The 16,388-nt window shown below is 45.0% G+C and overlaps 2 protein-coding genes and 1 long non-coding RNA gene across 5 annotated transcripts in view; 1 reads left to right on the top strand and 2 right to left on the bottom strand.

Moving 5' to 3' along the window:
• Positions 1 to 10,104, bottom strand: part of SLU7 (SLU7 homolog, splicing factor) — a 16,587-nt gene extending 6,483 nt beyond the window's left edge. The window contains exons 1-8 of the mRNA XM_019534888.1: positions 9,909 to 10,104; positions 8,622 to 8,775; positions 7,602 to 7,682; positions 6,568 to 6,732; positions 4,116 to 4,181; positions 2,372 to 2,419; positions 1,011 to 1,142; positions 466 to 563 (exon numbers count right to left, since the gene is read on the bottom strand). Of these exons, the coding sequence (XP_019390433.1) occupies positions 466 to 563; positions 1,011 to 1,142; positions 2,372 to 2,419; positions 4,116 to 4,181; positions 6,568 to 6,732; positions 7,602 to 7,682; positions 8,622 to 8,775; positions 9,909 to 10,072 (908 nt within the window). The 5' untranslated portion in view covers positions 10,073 to 10,104. The remainder of the gene's footprint in view (positions 1 to 465; positions 564 to 1,010; positions 1,143 to 2,371; positions 2,420 to 4,115; positions 4,182 to 6,567; positions 6,733 to 7,601; positions 7,683 to 8,621; positions 8,776 to 9,908) is intronic.
• The window catches only part of LOC109309980, a 28,889-nt gene that overhangs the window by 6,784 nt on the left and 5,717 nt on the right, over positions 1 to 16,388 (bottom strand). The window contains exon 4 of the long non-coding RNA XR_002101104.1: positions 16,088 to 16,104. This is a non-coding gene — a long non-coding RNA (uncharacterized LOC109309980). The remainder of the gene's footprint in view (positions 1 to 16,087; positions 16,105 to 16,388) is intronic.
• The window catches only part of PTTG1 (pituitary tumor-transforming 1), a 7,237-nt gene continuing 1,494 nt past the window's right edge, over positions 10,646 to 16,388 (top strand). Inside the window, exons 1-5 of one of the 3 annotated variants that reach the window (XM_019534889.1) lie at positions 10,646 to 10,924; positions 13,277 to 13,377; positions 13,790 to 13,965; positions 14,447 to 14,543; positions 16,104 to 16,256. In XM_019534889.1, the coding sequence (XP_019390434.1) occupies positions 10,707 to 10,924; positions 13,277 to 13,377; positions 13,790 to 13,965; positions 14,447 to 14,543; positions 16,104 to 16,256 (745 nt within the window). In that variant the 5' untranslated portion in view covers positions 10,646 to 10,706. Of the gene's footprint in view, positions 10,987 to 13,273; positions 13,378 to 13,789; positions 13,966 to 14,446; positions 14,544 to 16,103; positions 16,257 to 16,388 lie in introns of all 3 variants that reach the window. The other 2 variants (XM_019534890.1, XM_019534891.1) reach the window with 2 other exon arrangements.

The following is a 16,388-nucleotide window of genomic DNA, read 5'->3' as shown; positions in this document are numbered from 1 at the left end:
TGGGATCCTATGACCCCAGCTGACTTCCTGCCCTTTGGGCAGGGGGCTAGACTTGATATCCCGAGGTCCCTTCCAGCCCTGAAGATGATGATGTCTATGAAATATCATTTCTAGGACATGAGAGAACACTTGTCAATTATAATTAGCTTTTCTGCCTACTTTACAGCTCTTACACACAAAATGCAAAGTCTGTTCTGTGCCCCAAAGGACAAAGACCAAACTTTACCTAAATCAAGTACCAGCAGTAATGATTAGCCTTTTGCTGTATCAACTTGTATGCGAGACGGGAAAATTAGCTGACAAATGGAAAAAAAAGTTCTATTAAGAAGTTCTACCTATCCATAATTGCTTAATGCCTCATTAGTAGCAAGATACATAAGTCTGCGAGGTGATACAAGGTTAATAAGGGCATTTTTAGTTTATCTTGTTTTGTTAGAAAGGGCCCAACTCCTGTTTCTGACTTACTCATCTGGATTTTTGCCGGTGTTAGCATACGGGTTCTCTCTCATCGCTCTCGTTTTAGGATCGTAGTAGGCAGAGTTTGGATCCAGATTCCTCAAGTACTTAAAAAAAAAACACAAACAAACAACCCCCCCACAAACAATTAGAATATGTGCAGAATTCCAACAGACTGCAAAGTGTTAAAAGCATCCAGGGAGAGGATAAAGTAAAGCACTAGATACTATGCATCAACAGCTGCTAGTAACTCCAGTCTTTAAAAAGAGATAACCAAGATCATAGCTTTCCCCCCTTACTCCACTCTTTTCCCTCTTACTCCCCCAAATTAAGGCAGAGCTAGGATGGCATTCACATTGTGACTGGCTTCTGTGCTGCAGAAGATTTTAAAAAATAGATTTTGGCACAAGCTGGATTTATAGCCTTTTGTGTTTGTTCATGGTATAAAAACATCCTGAAACAACTGCGTTCCTTCTATTCTTTCCTCAGAAATGGAATTTTCTTGCTTCATGCTTGAGCTCTAACATCAACTCTAGTCATTTGCTCCTGCTTACTTTTGCAATATCTTCCCGGATACGTAAGTTTCGGACTGTAATACGTCTTTTGGAGTCAAAGTTCTGTCCGGGCATGTCAATATCATCTGCGTATTTATCTTCATCCTCATCTTCACTGTTATGATCTCGTTCCTGAAAAGTGAAAGCAGAAATCAACTAAGTAAAAGATGGGTATTAAATCTAGAAATAAGTATTAACAATGGACTTCATGTTCTACAAATGATTTTATGAAAAAATACTCCCTAGTTAAAAATTAGCATTGCAATTTTTTGTGGTTGTTTGTAATCTATTCTGAAGTTACTTTCAAAGATTCAGAAGTGATTATGTTAGAGGATTTCCATTTCCTCTTATAAGATCATGAGTTAAACACAACTGTGATAATATTTAAAAGAAGTTATTTTAGACAGCACATCTAACATAGCATTAGGATTTTCTTTCACAAGTTAAGTTATTCTTGTGCCTGGCAACTTCAGTATTACAATAAGATTTTAAAAGAAGGAATACTCTGTGCATACAAGCTGCAAGGCAAGCAAGTCCTGCCTAGGTAAATCCTTGGGTGGCATGGATCCAACCACTTTCTAGGTCGGGGTAGGCAACGTTTTCTGGCTGGAGTGCCAAAAAACACCACAATGCCTACCTTGGAAGGTGCCAGAGTGCCAGCATGGCAGAAAAACAAAATGAGGGCAAGGGGTACATGGCAGGATGCCCTGCTTGTGCCCCTTACCCCACCCCCCGCAAAGCACCTGCCCCCAGCCCTGCTGCCCTGTGCCCCCCACCCAAAGCCCCTGCCCCACAGCCCAGGCTCTGTGGCTGCCAGCAGCTACCCTGGCTCTGGGTAGCTGCTGAAGCCCGGGCTGCTCCCAGCAGGGCTTGCAGCATCTCAGATGCCTGCTGGGAGCAGATCAGGATCCCAGCTACAAATAGCTGCACCAGGCTCATCACCTCTGTGCTGGGAGAGGGGAGAGACCAGGGTTGCGCTGCCTCAGGCCCTGCCCCCACCACCTGCTCTGAGGTGCACCTGCACGCGCCAGTGCAGAGCTGATGCCGGAGCCCGGCACAGCTGTTTGGAGCCTCCCGGCTGTAGCCCACCCCTGCTCTGGGGAGCTGCTGCCGCCAGCCAGGATCCTAGCCTGCTCCCAGCAGGCAACTGGGATGCTGCAAGCCCTGCTGGGAGCAGCCCGGGCTCCATCGCTGGCACCAGCTACCCGGACCAGGACTGGGTGTGGCGTGCCAAGCAAAATGACCTCACGTGCCACGCTCAGCACGCATGGCAGGGGTTGCTGACCCCTGTTCTATACCCTCCTACTCCAGCTAATGGTCTGTTTCTCCCTGTGGTGCAATACATTTAGTAAGTGTCTTACTGTCTGTGAATTTGGTTCCTCTTCTCCCCACTGGTGTCTTGGGGAATTCTACAGCAAACAAAGAACACATCACCAGAGAATACACAATGTTGGGGAGGGGGAAGAAGGCAGAAGGAATTGTTGGAAAAAGCAATCAAAGAAGGCTTAATGCACAAGAAGTCTTGTTGGAGGTAAAGTGAAATAACTATGGAACAAAATCCATTACAGACCACCGTGGCAATGTCCTTTAAGTTTACAAGCCTCTCACAACATAGAAAAAATCTTGAAGTATTTAATTTTTTTCCCAGTCAAATCTACAATCATCTTGAACTGGTGGACAATTGCATGAAGGCTTTTAGGCCATGGACTACCGCTATAATTTAAAAATAAACTCTATTACTTTCAACTTAAACTAACCTCTCACCAGAACTCCGCTCATGTTATTTTTGTTTAAATGTTCTGAAATTGATGACAATTTAACAGGAATTAGGAGCAGCTTAGTCTTTTTCATTCATGCACCAGACCTTGTGGTTTAACTAGGAGAAAGCTGGCTGAAGTATTTTAAAAGGAACCAATGGACTTCAAAGTTGAGAATTTCTGGAACAGTGAAGTGGGAAGATCCATAGCTACCAGAGAAATCAGGATTCGTAGAAGGGACCTAACCTGTCTCACTCCAAAATGTCCTTCCAGCATCATTAATATGCTTCCTTCTACCACTTCCCTAATGTCAGAAACCAATATGGAGTGACCTCTGGATATCTTGCACTGGGATAAACAAGAGACCCCACGTTTACCCTGCCATTTAGCGACAAAAATCATGGTACCATTTATAGAACAAGAGGATAAAATTGCTTCAGTTCTGTGCGTTTGTTGTGGCTGAGAAGAAACAGGCTATATCCTAAAATCTAAACCTCACTTAGTGATCTATTTTTTTTAACATGGAAAGTTAGTTACCCTGCTTACAGTTTGAATATTAAATGCATTTAAAGATATATCAGTGCCTTAATTCACTAGCCCCTTGCATTAGAAAAGTAAGAACAAGAAAAACCAAAGCCAAGACCTGTAAGAAAAAGGGAATCCAAATAAGATAAAATAAACATTGGTATTAACAAATGAACTAGATGCAAAAAAAAGTGGGTACCAAAGAGAATATAGTTCATTCATGTGTATGCTAAGCGTGGGCTAATCAATTCATCAGCAGATTTTACAGGAAAAAAGTAAAATACAAAATATCTTGAGGATGAATAAGTATTTTATTCTCTGAATAAAATTAACTAAACATAGAGATGCCCCTCTAACTCACAGCTATGTTCTGCTTGCCCTAACAAGAGTATAGGTTATCAGGACTGAAGTAGGGTAACTTTGCCTATGATATGAAGGCAAGGCCATTTTAAACTTGATGTGAAGTACACAAATACAAGTCCATTTTTCTTTTAGCATAGTTATATCACACAAAAAGCTGAAATATAGGACAATGCAAGATGCCTACTGCAAAAATATGCACAATGTGGAAAAAAAAAAATCACTATCACTAATTCCTGTTCTGGCCCAGCAGCAGCACTTGGGAATGGGGTTATCAGTGGCGCATGCTAAAAACTGCACAGCTGAGGTTTCAAACCACATAAAAAAGAAATATTTGTTAAAACAATCTTCATTATTTGGTTTGAGCTAAAAGCATCCGATAGCCAAGATGGCTTGTTTCACAGAGAGGAGAAAGAAGCATCATTCTCTTCAAGGACAATACATTAGGCTTTTGTTTACTTACCACCTGTTCTAGTTTCCCTGATGCCAACTCTTCCTGCAGCTTCTGGGCTTTCAGTGTCCGTTTGGCCTAAATATGATAGCATGGCAATACTTTGAGTACTTTTTAATGATCATCTTTTGCAAAGCATATTCAAAGCTCGTCTGGGCATCTTTACAATTTTAAATGCATCACTTGTTAGCAAAAAAAAGAAAATGTTCATAATAACTAGCAATTGGCAGCAAATAATCACCAGTTTTGATAGTCATTAAGCACTCAGCGCCCCAGTTTGGCTCCAGTCAGTTTATACAAATCCTCAATGTTGGCTACCCCTTTCCCCCTCCCTCCCCACTTAGCCACTGAGGAAGGGAAATGGGATACTCCTCAACTGTTGGCTCCTAGATAACAAGTCTCTTTGCACAACCTGGATACATTTTAGGAACAAATGTAGTTACAATGAAAACCCACAAAAAGTATAAGTTCAAACATTAGTTGTGAGCAACTGCTTTCTGAAGTGACAAGAGGACCAAAACAATATGCCTACTGATGTGATGACATTCAAGTCTAGATCAGGGGTTCTCAATCTTTATAGATTCAAGGCACCCCTCAAAAAATGTCAGCTCTTAGTTTTCACTTTAATGACTCTTTCTGTAGAAAAAGTTATTATGTTGCAAAGAAATCAAAGACTCAACACATCAGAGTGCTTTAAACTCTACAGATTCCTATTTAAAATCTCTGGGTTTATCTTGCAAATCATGTTTGCACACTGGCACTCTGCAGCACCCCAAAAGGATCTCAAGGCACCTAAGGGTGCTGCACCACTCTGGTTGAGAATCACTGGTCTAGGCCTTTAAATGAGACTACCAAATCTACTTCATGCTTCTGTACGGGACATGCATACACACAGTTAAAAAAGGCCACCTATTCCAAAAACCGGAATTACATTTTCTGACATCATAAGCATTCAATTGTAAAGAGTGCTTTTTCAGCATTAATGTTTTTTCCACAGTGAATATCAAAGCCTAGTCCAGGGAGGTCCAACTGGCAGCCCATAGGCCACGTGCTGCCCACCTGTTACCCTCCTCCCCTCCCCACACAGGTTCCTGCCCAGCTTCCACTCCCCTCACTCTAGCTGCACCTGGAATCTTCATGTTCTTCACCAGCTTTTGCTGCCTGCCCCTGCCCTAAGCAAGGCAGCTGAGGTCTGGGGCTGTGCAGGCATGTGGTGGGGTGGTGCACTACAGTGCAGTGGAGGTAGGGTCTACTCAAGCTGGTAAAGATTTGACAGTGACTCACTAGGGAGTGAATCAATGTTCCTTAATGTGCATAAAGCAAAATTATATTGCTTTCTTTCAAAAATGGTTTAGACAGATTTTGAGAATGGTGAGTAAAGTGAAACAAAGGTGGCTGTGTCTAAAAAGAAGTATTCATAAGCAGCTGCTAATTGTGCCAGAAAATTAATTCCAAAACAGAGCATGTCAACACAAGATGTTTAACTGTACAGCTGACTAATTAGCTTTGCAGTAAATATCTTAGCATCTACAGGTACACCCCTATTATGTACTGGAAACTAAAACTCTGCAGCAGGGTTTACCGTATTAGTTTTTACAAGTACTACCCTGCTGTGAAGTTGTTTCATGAGCATCAGTGCATGTGTAGACACTGACCCGGCTGGCTGGTATATAAGGATGCTTCAGTGTGGGGACTGCCTACTGGCTAGCCCCATACTGAAGCACTCTTTCCCCACCCAGCCCTTCCACAGCAAACTGAGCCTGGTTGGAAAAGCCAGGGCTACTCCAACTGGGTCCTATGAACTGTGCATGAATAAGCTCCAGAGCTGACTGCCCTGGAGTTAAATGCTCCTGGGCATAAATTCAAATGGTACACCCAAGAGCAAAAAACATGTGCACTAATTGCATGTATAGAACTGGATTTTTAAAGTGTGCAAGTAGCAGCTTGATTTCATGGCATTACAGAGTAGATGATTAACAAAATAATTAGGAAGTAGAATGACCAGGACATGAGACTAAGACGTAGAGACTAAGTAGCTTCTTCACTAAAAGGCCTTTAAATGAGATTACCCAATCTTACCCAATCTACTTCATGCTTCTGTATAGCACATGCATATACACAGTTAAGAAAGGCCACCTATTCAAAAACAGTAATTACAAGACTAAAGTAGCTTCTCCACTAAAATCAAACTTCTGTCACCTGCAGTCCATCTCCATATTAGCTACTTTCAAAATTATACTAAGAAGTATTTGCAAACAACTCTGACCTGAGGCTCAATTTACAGAGTGAACTAGAACACAACTCCCTGTTTTGAGTTTTCACTTCCACAAATTTCTCCTGTTGAACCACCAAATATACATATTCTACATCACGCAGTAGTGCTACAGAGTTCAGAAGGTCTAGTCAAAAGGGCTGTTTGGGGCTTAAAAACAACCACCCCCATCCAAATAAAATTTCTGCATACCAAGTCAACTTTAGAATATTCTTCTACAATCTTCATATGCTCTTCTGGGTTATAACCATTCCAACGATCTCTCTTCCCATCATAATCAAACATCAGTTGAGGCTGTACATGTTCATCTGGAGCAATGTTCATGCTTGTGTATTTTGCTCCAACTTTCCTGGGTCTCTGAAAGGGAAATAAGCAACACCTTTGCACACTGATGGTTTTGCAAGATGAAAGTTTAGCTAATTAGCTGTGTGTAATTTCCTGTAATTTTTTCACTGCTGCCTCAGTATTATAGCATACTGACAGTGGAAGGCTAAAGAAAAAACAAAAATGCTCAAAAAAGGGAAACAGGATTATAGTCTACAAAACTGGGCTGGAGACTCAGATGCAAGGTACTTTTTACTTAAAGAACACCCCCCCCCCGCCAAAAACCACACAGATTCATAGATGTAGGGTCGGAAGGGACCCAAGTAGATCTTCAAGTCCTGGGCAGGAGAGAATACTGGGCTCATATGAACTCAGCTAGGTAATTATCAAGCCTCCTCTTGAAGTCATAGGATCTGCACATACCCCAGCAAATAAGATTTCAAGCTGATGTCACATTAATAGATATTAATGAGTAGCTTTAAAATATTATTATTGATTTTAATAGAACCAGAGCTAAAAAAAAAAAAGCAATACAGGCAGAACATGAACTAAAATTAAAACAGTTACTAAAAAGAACTAAACAAATGACATAGAGGGGGCAGATGAGAGTTGCTTGAGTAAAGTGATCATTTTCTTATCTGTAACTGTTTTCACACACAGGGCTTGAGCTACAAATGTCCTTAGATATACCACAAATTGAATGGTCCGTTAGTCTTTTAATGGTCTTCAAACAGCATGTTGAAGAGCTGACTTTCACAAATTCAAGTGAAAGCATCAGTTTAATTTTAGTTAAAACTTAAGTTTCAGTTTGACAAATCTAAATTGATACCTTTCAGTAGATAATTTCCATCATAACAGAACTGAAAGGAATGCTTTCCAGAAAAATTCAAACACCAAGTTACCTCTAGGCAGTCTTTCTTGTTGTGTGTCATTGCGCCACAGTTCTCACAAGCCCCTTTGCGATATCTTGTTGCTAAAGCATTCTAAACATGAAAAAGCAAACACTGTGTGAATATAAGTAGCATGCCTGGCCCACTATGCCAGTACTCAGCTTTGCCTAATCAGGAAAACAAGCCTAATTAAGTAAATGAAGCACAAGTACATACAAGATAAGTTTCTTAAATCTAAAGCATTTACAGTGATTTCCAAATACCAAAGACTGCTTTGTAGAAGAGGTTTTCCTTCTGCTTCCCTACTTAATCATGAATGTAGAGAAACCATAAAGAAAGATGCAATAGAACAAGATTCCCAAACTGTGGTATGCATACCCCTGGAGGTATGCAAGACATCTGGGAGGTATACAGAAGACATTGTGTAGCGGTGGATTTAATTTTCATTAGAATAATAATTAGCATTTAAGGGCTTAAAATATAAAATGTATACTGCCAGGGGTATGTAGGTACCTGGTAAATCTGGAAGGGGGTATGCAATAAGAAAATATTTAGGAACCTCTGCACTAGAAGTGAGACAGACAAAATTCCATTGAATCCAATGACATCAGAGTAAGCTCCCAAAATTTTCTTCAGAATATAAACTGAATCCATGTTGTTTTGTAGTTATTTAAAGTAATTACCAGTAAAAAGGCTAATGGTTTCATTTAAGTTCCTAGAAGGAAGACAGCTATACCACCAAAAACTTACATCCTTGACAGGTTTTTGTAGCAAGACAGAGGATCAAATGGCAATAAATGCTAAGCTATACTGACTGTCTAGAGAGAGACCCAGAGGTTGAGCTGAAACCTAACTGGTGCAATAGTTGGTGAAGCAAACTTTACCCAATACTAAAGTTACCCAAAGAGCACGGTGGCTACGGTGAAACATGGCTTAAAAGAAACCACCACAATTTTGTCAAGAACACGTTCTGCCCTTGGATGTCTAGTGGAATGCTTGTGGAATGCCTATGACCAAGAGGTTTCTACTTACCTCTTGAACCCCTCGTTTATACCAGTCTCCAGATGTGCTAAACTGCTTCTGCTTCTCTGGCTGAGGTCTCTGGTGCTTTAGCGTAGGTCTTTTTGAAGGATCTATGTACCATGGCACCGAGGAGATGTACTGAGGAATATGAGGATTGATATCTCTGAGAAAGATTTTAAAAGAAAATGTTTAGACATACAAACAATATAAAACATGAATAGGAATCTTTTTTTTAAAACAGCATTTTTTGTATTTAGTATAAATATTTTTGTAACAGATGGTGTTAGATATTGGTCTTCTCAATACACTTATAACTGGTCTATACTTGCCAAATTAAACAGACCATAATTCTCTTTATTTCAATCCATTTACATGGGCTGAAATCCAGCCTCTAACCGAGTAACTTGACTTGGTATTATGAACAACATAGGATCTTAGGGAAAGAGTTATAGTCTCCCCCTTCAGCAGTGAAAAAACTGAGGATCTCTAGCTGGGCAAGGAGGTAAAATGGAAGTAGAGGAAAGTAAAGAACAATCTACATTATAACAAATCTTCTACCCAACCCCCCCATCCACCACTAAAATACTACATGGCTCCATCTATTACTGGCATCTTCACTTGCCATATACCAAATAAATATCATTTCTATGTTAAAAAGAGTCTCTACCCTTACTGAAGGGAGAGGGAGAGGATTTGGGTCCTAAAGAACAACTCACAAAGTTGAGAATTTACACTAAGTCACTGTTATTGTAATTCTGCAAGTTCCCTATGAGTTTCTTTGGCTATCAGCAGGGAGTAGGGATGTAAATATTGTTTTAAATATTTTATCCTTTTAACCCCTTCTAATTATATTGGTTAAACGGTTAACCGATAACACAGCTGCTGCTGGGAGCCACTCCTGGGGCCTTTTAGGTGGGTAAGGCAGTGGCAAACCCAGCCAGATAACACAGCCCAAATGAAGTCCCTAAGGTTGGGAAAGAGGGAATAGCACCTGTGAATGAGCAGCTCATTGCTTAGTTGATAAGTCATTAGGCTGCCTGCTGTTTTCCTTTTTAATCTCATAGGCTAGGGTACTACTCCCCCCTTCACCCCTTCCCTTCCTCAGCCCTGCCCTGCAGCCTTCCAGTTCTTGCTGGATCACTACTCCCTTTCCCTGCCAGATGGGCACACTAAACAACCAGTAAGCTAACCGGTTGCCACCGGGCTTAACAATTAATTATTTACCGTTTAACATCCCTAGCAGAAATATTACAATTACATCCCATTGGTAACACTGATGCCTTAAGTAAAACTTACTTTCCTTCCTCGTCTACTTCGGCTGGTGCATTACCCAGCTTTCTCTGTTCTTCTAGCTCCTTCTTCTTCCTCCAGTCCTCTCTTGTCATCTTCTTTGGCTCTTCCAAGCCCACATCATTTGAACCTCCAGGAGGAGTAGAGGCTATTACAGTCCCAGATGCCATTGTCTTTTCCCTTGCGAACACGTACACATGTACTGAAAAGGGCAATTCCTGGCATTATGAAAACTGAACAAAATCTATTTCAACCTGCTGTTTTACATCACTGCCCTTTACTTTTATTCACCACACTTAGCGCCTTCCAGCTTCCTAGTTACAATTCCTAAGAGAGAATTTTACCTCATGGCCCCTCTTGTCTGGACCAGTGTGGGGTGGGGGGCTTCCTCTGTAGTGAGGCCTGGCCCCATTTCAGGGATTTCTTGGGGCCCGTCCAGCCCCACTCCTCCATGGGGGCCCGATTCCACTAATGCCAACTCTCATGAGGGGAAGAAAAAAAAAAAATCATGATTTCCAAACGAAATGAACTCGTGATCTCCTGATGAAGAGATCAACTCCCGGGATTTTTCTTTCTGGCGCGTGTAGACAGCGCCGAGCCGGTAGGTCGGGGGAGGGGGCTACGGCGCGGGGGACAGCGGGGCCGGCACTGGGGTGACCAGGGCCCCGGGGCTAGGACAAGACACGCAACGGAGCGACGCTACCTACCTGCCAGGCCGTGTTTACCCAGCTAGGGCTCGACCTCTCCCACAGTGCACCGCGCGACGGCTCTGGCCTTTTAAAGGCGTACAGCCCCTGCGAAGGGATGGAGCCTCAGCTTCTTCCCGCAGTATTCGGGGCAGGCCGACGTCTTCGCACAGCTGCCAGCTGCGAGACCCGCCGCGGTGACGCAACTGTGCATGCGCACACGCAACTTCCGGTTGACAGCACGCACAACGCTTCCGCGTTGGCAGCGACGCGCCCCACCCGCGGCGGCGCGGCCTGGCAGCCAATCGGGCGCCCGAGCGAAGCAGCCAATGGGAGGCGCGGTTGATGTTTAAAAGCGTTCCCGCTGGCTGCCGTTTGTAGAGGTGAGAGTGTGTGGGGTAGGTTGTGGGATGTCTGAGTGGTAATGGTCGCTGCGCTGTTCGGGGGTGAGGGGAAAGCTCGCGCCCGGTGCTCCCGCCTAGCCCAGGCTTGGGCTGACGCACTGCCCCAGCGCAGGCCCCGACGCCCGGTCGTGCCTCGGGCTCCGCTGGCTGGGACCGGCGGCGCCTGTCCCGGGTGACACTCGAGAGAGCTGCAGTCCCGACGTGGAGGGAAGGGGGTAGCTCGGCTGTCAGGCAGAAGCCCCCAAGGCGGGTGGCGGCCTGCACTGCTCTGGCGCGAGGCTGGAAGCTTTGTCAACATTTCCACAGCCAAGACTCCCCGCACTAGTGCGCTGCCAGGCAAGCGGTTCACTGCTGAATAAATCGGACTGCTAAGGTTTAGAGGTGCACAGATAGAGGTTTATGGGGCTGAAACTTAAGGAGGCATAGCGGTTGATACGAGCCCTATACGGCTGCCTTCAGGTGGTAAGTCCAGTTGTGAGGGAAGGAGAAGGGGAGGGGGAGGCAAGGGGCAGATCCTTGCCCCCTGGTGGGGGAGGTGCACGATGGAGCCATGGCTTGTGGGATGTGGGTGGCTCCTCCTGCTGCTTGTGCTCCTGGTGAGGGGTGTGCCCCTGGACCTGCATGGCATGGGGCAGGTGGCAGATATGGGATGGAGCTTGCACTGCTTGGGACTCTTCTCAACAGGGCCCTGGGCTCTGAGCAGGCTCTGGCAGTGCTGGGAAGAGGCTGCAGTCACCCCAAACTTTGCTGTAGCTCTGCTCCCAGCCCTGTGCCACCACCTGGCATAGCCCTGGCTGAATGCCTTGCTTCCACCCAAGTGCTGGGTCAGGCTGGGTGGCAGTCTGGGACTGGGAGCAGAGCAATGGCAGGAGCTGCCCCCCACCTCCATGAGCTATGCCTGTGTCCCCCTCCCTACCCTGGCTGGGCCACACCTGCCCCCTCCCTCACTGTGGGGGGGCTTTGATCTGTGTTGTCTCCCCCCCCCCCCCCTTCCTTCCTTCCTTCCCCCTTCCCTTTCTGACTTAGCAGCTGGAGGCAGCTCTCCACAGTGCCAGCTCGCAGCACGGGCATTTATCAGCCCCATAAGGCTGATATCCAATAGACAATTTTCCTCATGTTGGTAGCAATCCAATATTGGACCAACGTATCAGTGCATCTCTACTAAAATTGAGTCAATTGCTTGTGATTTCCTAACTGAAAACAGCAGCTGCTTTAGCAGTTCAGCGCATGTAACTAAGCAGCCTAGCTCAGTGGCTGTCAACTGGGGTTACGCATACCCCTAGGGGTACTTAAAAATACCCTAGAGGGTATGCAGACCTAACGTGACTGAAATGGCATGTGCATGTGCGGAGCTGCAGCACAGCATGTAAGTGGCCAGGAGGACAGCCAGGTCTGGCTGGTAAATGTGTTGTGAAGGAATTGCCTGGGAGAGGGGGGCAAATTGAGTCCCCAGTGATGGGGGTAGGGGAGGAGCTGGGGCAGGATGCTGGACTGAGCTGCATGGGAGCAGCTCCCATTGTTGCATGCACCCCAAGAGTGCAGGGAGGGAGCCATGTGCCCCATGATCTGTGTAGGTAGGGTGAGATGCTGCTGTGGGCTGGGGTCAGGGTTGTGCTGGGGTCTCGGCAGGGGCTGGGCTAGGCTGTGCTCTGGGCAGGTGGCAGTAGTGCTGGAAGGGGCTGCAGCCACCCCAAAACTTGCTATAGCCCCCTTCTACTACTGCTGCCACCACCCACCCCCAGCACAGGCTGGCTCAGCCTCTGCTGGGAATAGCCTGGTGCCAGTCCTACTCCATGTGCAGATTTGGGGATACATGCCCTCCCAGGGGTGTGCATAGCGGTGGTAGCTGGGGTGAAGCATGGGATGGAGGTGCAGCTTCCCCAGGGGGAGGGGGTGGCAGCTCCCACTGCTGCATAAAGCCTGGGAGGGTATGGGGATGTGCGCCCCTGGAGCTGTGTGGTGTGGGACAGGATGCTACTATTGGGCTGTTTCTGGCAGGGCCTAGGCTGGGCTATGCTCGGGCCAGGTGCCATCAAGTTGCAATGTATTTATGTGTAAACCATTCTGAGTAGTACTTTTAAACAATATGGCGATAAGAAGACCCGAGTCAACTTTTCAGAAAGATGGTATAACTGTATAGATGCAATTTCATTTTTTGTCATGAGAGTACTAATGCAGAAGTACATTAAAAAGATACTCTCATCATGCAGGTCTCAACTGTTGCACTTCTTGAACTGGGAGGAGGTATTATTATATTCTCATGTGACTCTCTCTTATTTTTAAGTTGTTTCCATGATCTGAACATGGCAACCCTTATATTCATAGACCAGGAGAATGGAGAAGCTGGTGCTACTTCTAAGGATCGACTAAGATTGCCTTCAACATGTGAGTGTGCACCTTTGCATTTAAAAATTGAACTCTTAAGAGAGTCAACAAAACATTTAAAATAAACCAGGAATGTGCCTGGCTTGCTATTTCTGGCAAGGGAGGTGTGGGAAGCCTGAGTAATATAAGTAACATGTAGACTCTTGTCGGAACCTATATTCATTGTTCTTCTGCAACCCTTTTCTCCTTCAAAGGCTTCCAGGGGGCTCTATCTTTTTATAGGCAGTCTTACTCTATTTGTGGGAGTGGAGTGACAAGGAAATAGTTCTCCAAGGTTAAAACTTTATCCCTATATAGAAATCTTTTTTTTTTAACTGTAACTAGTTCCTCCTCCTTAAGCAGAAAGTACTGAAATGGCTCATGGTGGTATTTGCAAAGCATGTAAAGAATCTTCAAACTTTTTTCCCTGCAGCAGGAAAAATTCTGTCTGAAAGATCACAGGTGCAGACTCCCCTTGTTAGAAAGACAATTAATGCAACTCCAGTCGCATCCAAGTCTCTCAGAAAAGCTCTAGGAGATGTGAACAGGACTCTGCAATCCACAAAAAAGAAAGAAACTTTAAAAACACAAAAGCAGCTTGTGACTAAGGTAGGTACATGAGTCCTTAGCAGGATGCAGATCCTTAAGCATGCTTAAGTCTGGTCCTAGGGATTAGGACAAGAGAGAAGCATGTTTAGATATTGCTGCTGCCCCCCCCCCCCCCAGTGGTAGATGCAGGGGACAGCATCTTTGCTGGCAGCCAGGTTGGGAAGAGTGACTCTAGTTTGAGGTCATGATCCATGTGATCTTTCTGACCTATGTAAAATGAGGTTGTGTGGTGTTTTTGTTTTTGGTTTGTGTTCCATGAACCCGTATATATTGCTGGGATCATATTACTGAACATAATCTTACAGCAAACTAGCAACCAAATTGGAACCACTGCCCTTGCCTTTTGATTTATATATTGGAGTCCCACACCTGTGTGCATGACCACAAGCCCCTTATCAAGTTTGCCCTTTAAAGTCATTACTTAAGAACCTAGTATTCCTTCAACTAATATATATTATATTTTATTTTTATTTATTTACAGAGTACTACTGAAAAGACCACTGAAGTGGGAAGTTGCAATGCAGTCCCTGAAGAAACCTACCCAGATATTGAAAACTTGTTTACCTACAACCCTCTAGGTAAGAACTCAGTAACACTAAACTATCTGTCCCTAATATTGTTCTGAGCTCTTAAATTGCCTGAAGTATACACCTTGACTTTGAGGCTAACCTTGTTTTACTTTAAAATCCAATGCCTTCAAATTATGTCCAGTCTCTCTAAGAGCAGTGACCTGGATACCCTATGACCAGGTAGATGATGGACACTGCAGCTTTCACTTAAATGTTATTTTCTCACATAACCCACGCATCTCTATCACCCCCCCCCCCCAAAAAAAAAACCTAGCTGGGGAACATAAAGGTGCACACTATGTGAGGGGGTAAGCCTCCCCATAGGTCTGGGAGGGGTGGGGTGAAGGGGAGGTGGAGACTTGCCCCAGCAGTGTCGGTCTTAATTGCTGTGGTGGTTGTACCCAGTATGCTGAGTCTGGGGCTACAAGCTGGTACAAGAACAGTGTGCTGTGTCATACCAGGCATGCAACTATGCCCCCCAGCCCTAGAAACCATACCATCAATATCTGAGGTATGGAGTAAGATCTCTTTCATTGCTCCTCTCTTGAAGGTATGTTAGTGAGCTCATGAAACAAACTGACACTTCCAAAATGGTGTTTGGGGTCACTTACTGCCATCATAGCTATACCAAAGCTATTAGAACAGGAGTTGTTAACTCCTTGGCATATGTCAGAGCATACCGCATGAGGCCATTTTGTTCAGCATGCCACTTCTAGCCTGGGCTCTGGGCAGTGTTGCCAGCAATGAAGCCTAGGCTGTTTGCAGTAGGTGGCAGGGAGGTGGCAAGCCCTACTGTGAGCAGCTTTGGTCCTGTCAAGCAGCAGCTGCCTGGAGCCCAGGTTGGATGTGGCAGGCAGCTGTAAACCCACAAACAACAACAAGGTGCCATGAGGGTGGCTGTCTTGTGCCAGAGCACCACTAGGCTAAGCCAGGCCAACCCACACTACCAGCCCCAGCTGTTGCTCCCACTGTTGGGAGCCAGGCCACTGCCATGTAGTAGCATAAACCTTGGCTGCAGCTCTTGTCTCCACAGTCTGGGGGGTCCTGGTGGGGTCTGCACTGCCCCTATATGTTCAGCCAGTGCCAGCCTGCAGTGGAGAAGGGGCCATCCTACCTGTGCTCCTCCCCCTTCCCAGCTGTGCTGCCACAAGTATGCCTGCAGCTGCTGCTAACAACTGGGGCTCTAGACCCTGGTGCAGCTGCTTGGGAACCTGGCCCAGGCTGCTCCCTGGCCCTGCCCAGAGCCCAGGCTGCTTACGGCAGTCAACCCAAAAACATTGCTGGCCCCTGTACTACAACAACCATAGCTTCCTAGATCCTAGTGAATATTAACTACAATCAACTAACTTTGGGCAAAGGCACACAAATATTGCACAATAGCGTGTCAATACATTGTACATCTGTCAGTTCATACATTTTTAAGGTCTATTGGACTAATATAGTCCCTAGTAGCCTCTTACGAGTCAGCCTTCCAAAAATTTCCAAAGCTAATGGACAAACTTAATGTGCTCAGCGATTAATGTATGACTTAAAAGTAACAATGTGACTGAAACTAACTTTCCTGAACAGACTTTGAGAGTTTTGAAGTTCCTGAAGAACACAGACTAAGTGACATGTCCCTGACTGGTGTACCTCTTATGGTATTTGAAGAAAAGTCCTCTGACAGACTTGTAAACTTGGTCCCATCACCTATGAAGCTGTCTCCAATTTCATGGGAGTGTGGTAAGTGAGGACTTGTCTAGGTTTTTTGGTTTCCAGTGTCTTTGTGAAAAGAAGAGGGATGGGCACAGAGCCCTGACTCAAATGACTGGGATGCTATATTACTGGAGTGGGCATGCTCTCTTCCCCCCGCCC

The sequence above is a fragment of the Crocodylus porosus genome, unplaced genomic scaffold (genome assembly GCF_001723895.1).
Source record: "Crocodylus porosus isolate Cpor-Errol unplaced genomic scaffold, CroPor_comp1, whole genome shotgun sequence".
Taxonomy (NCBI): Eukaryota; Metazoa; Chordata; order Crocodylia; family Crocodylidae; genus Crocodylus; species Crocodylus porosus.
The sequence above is the reverse complement of the archived record's forward strand: the minus strand, read 5'-3'. Positions and strand labels throughout refer to the sequence as shown.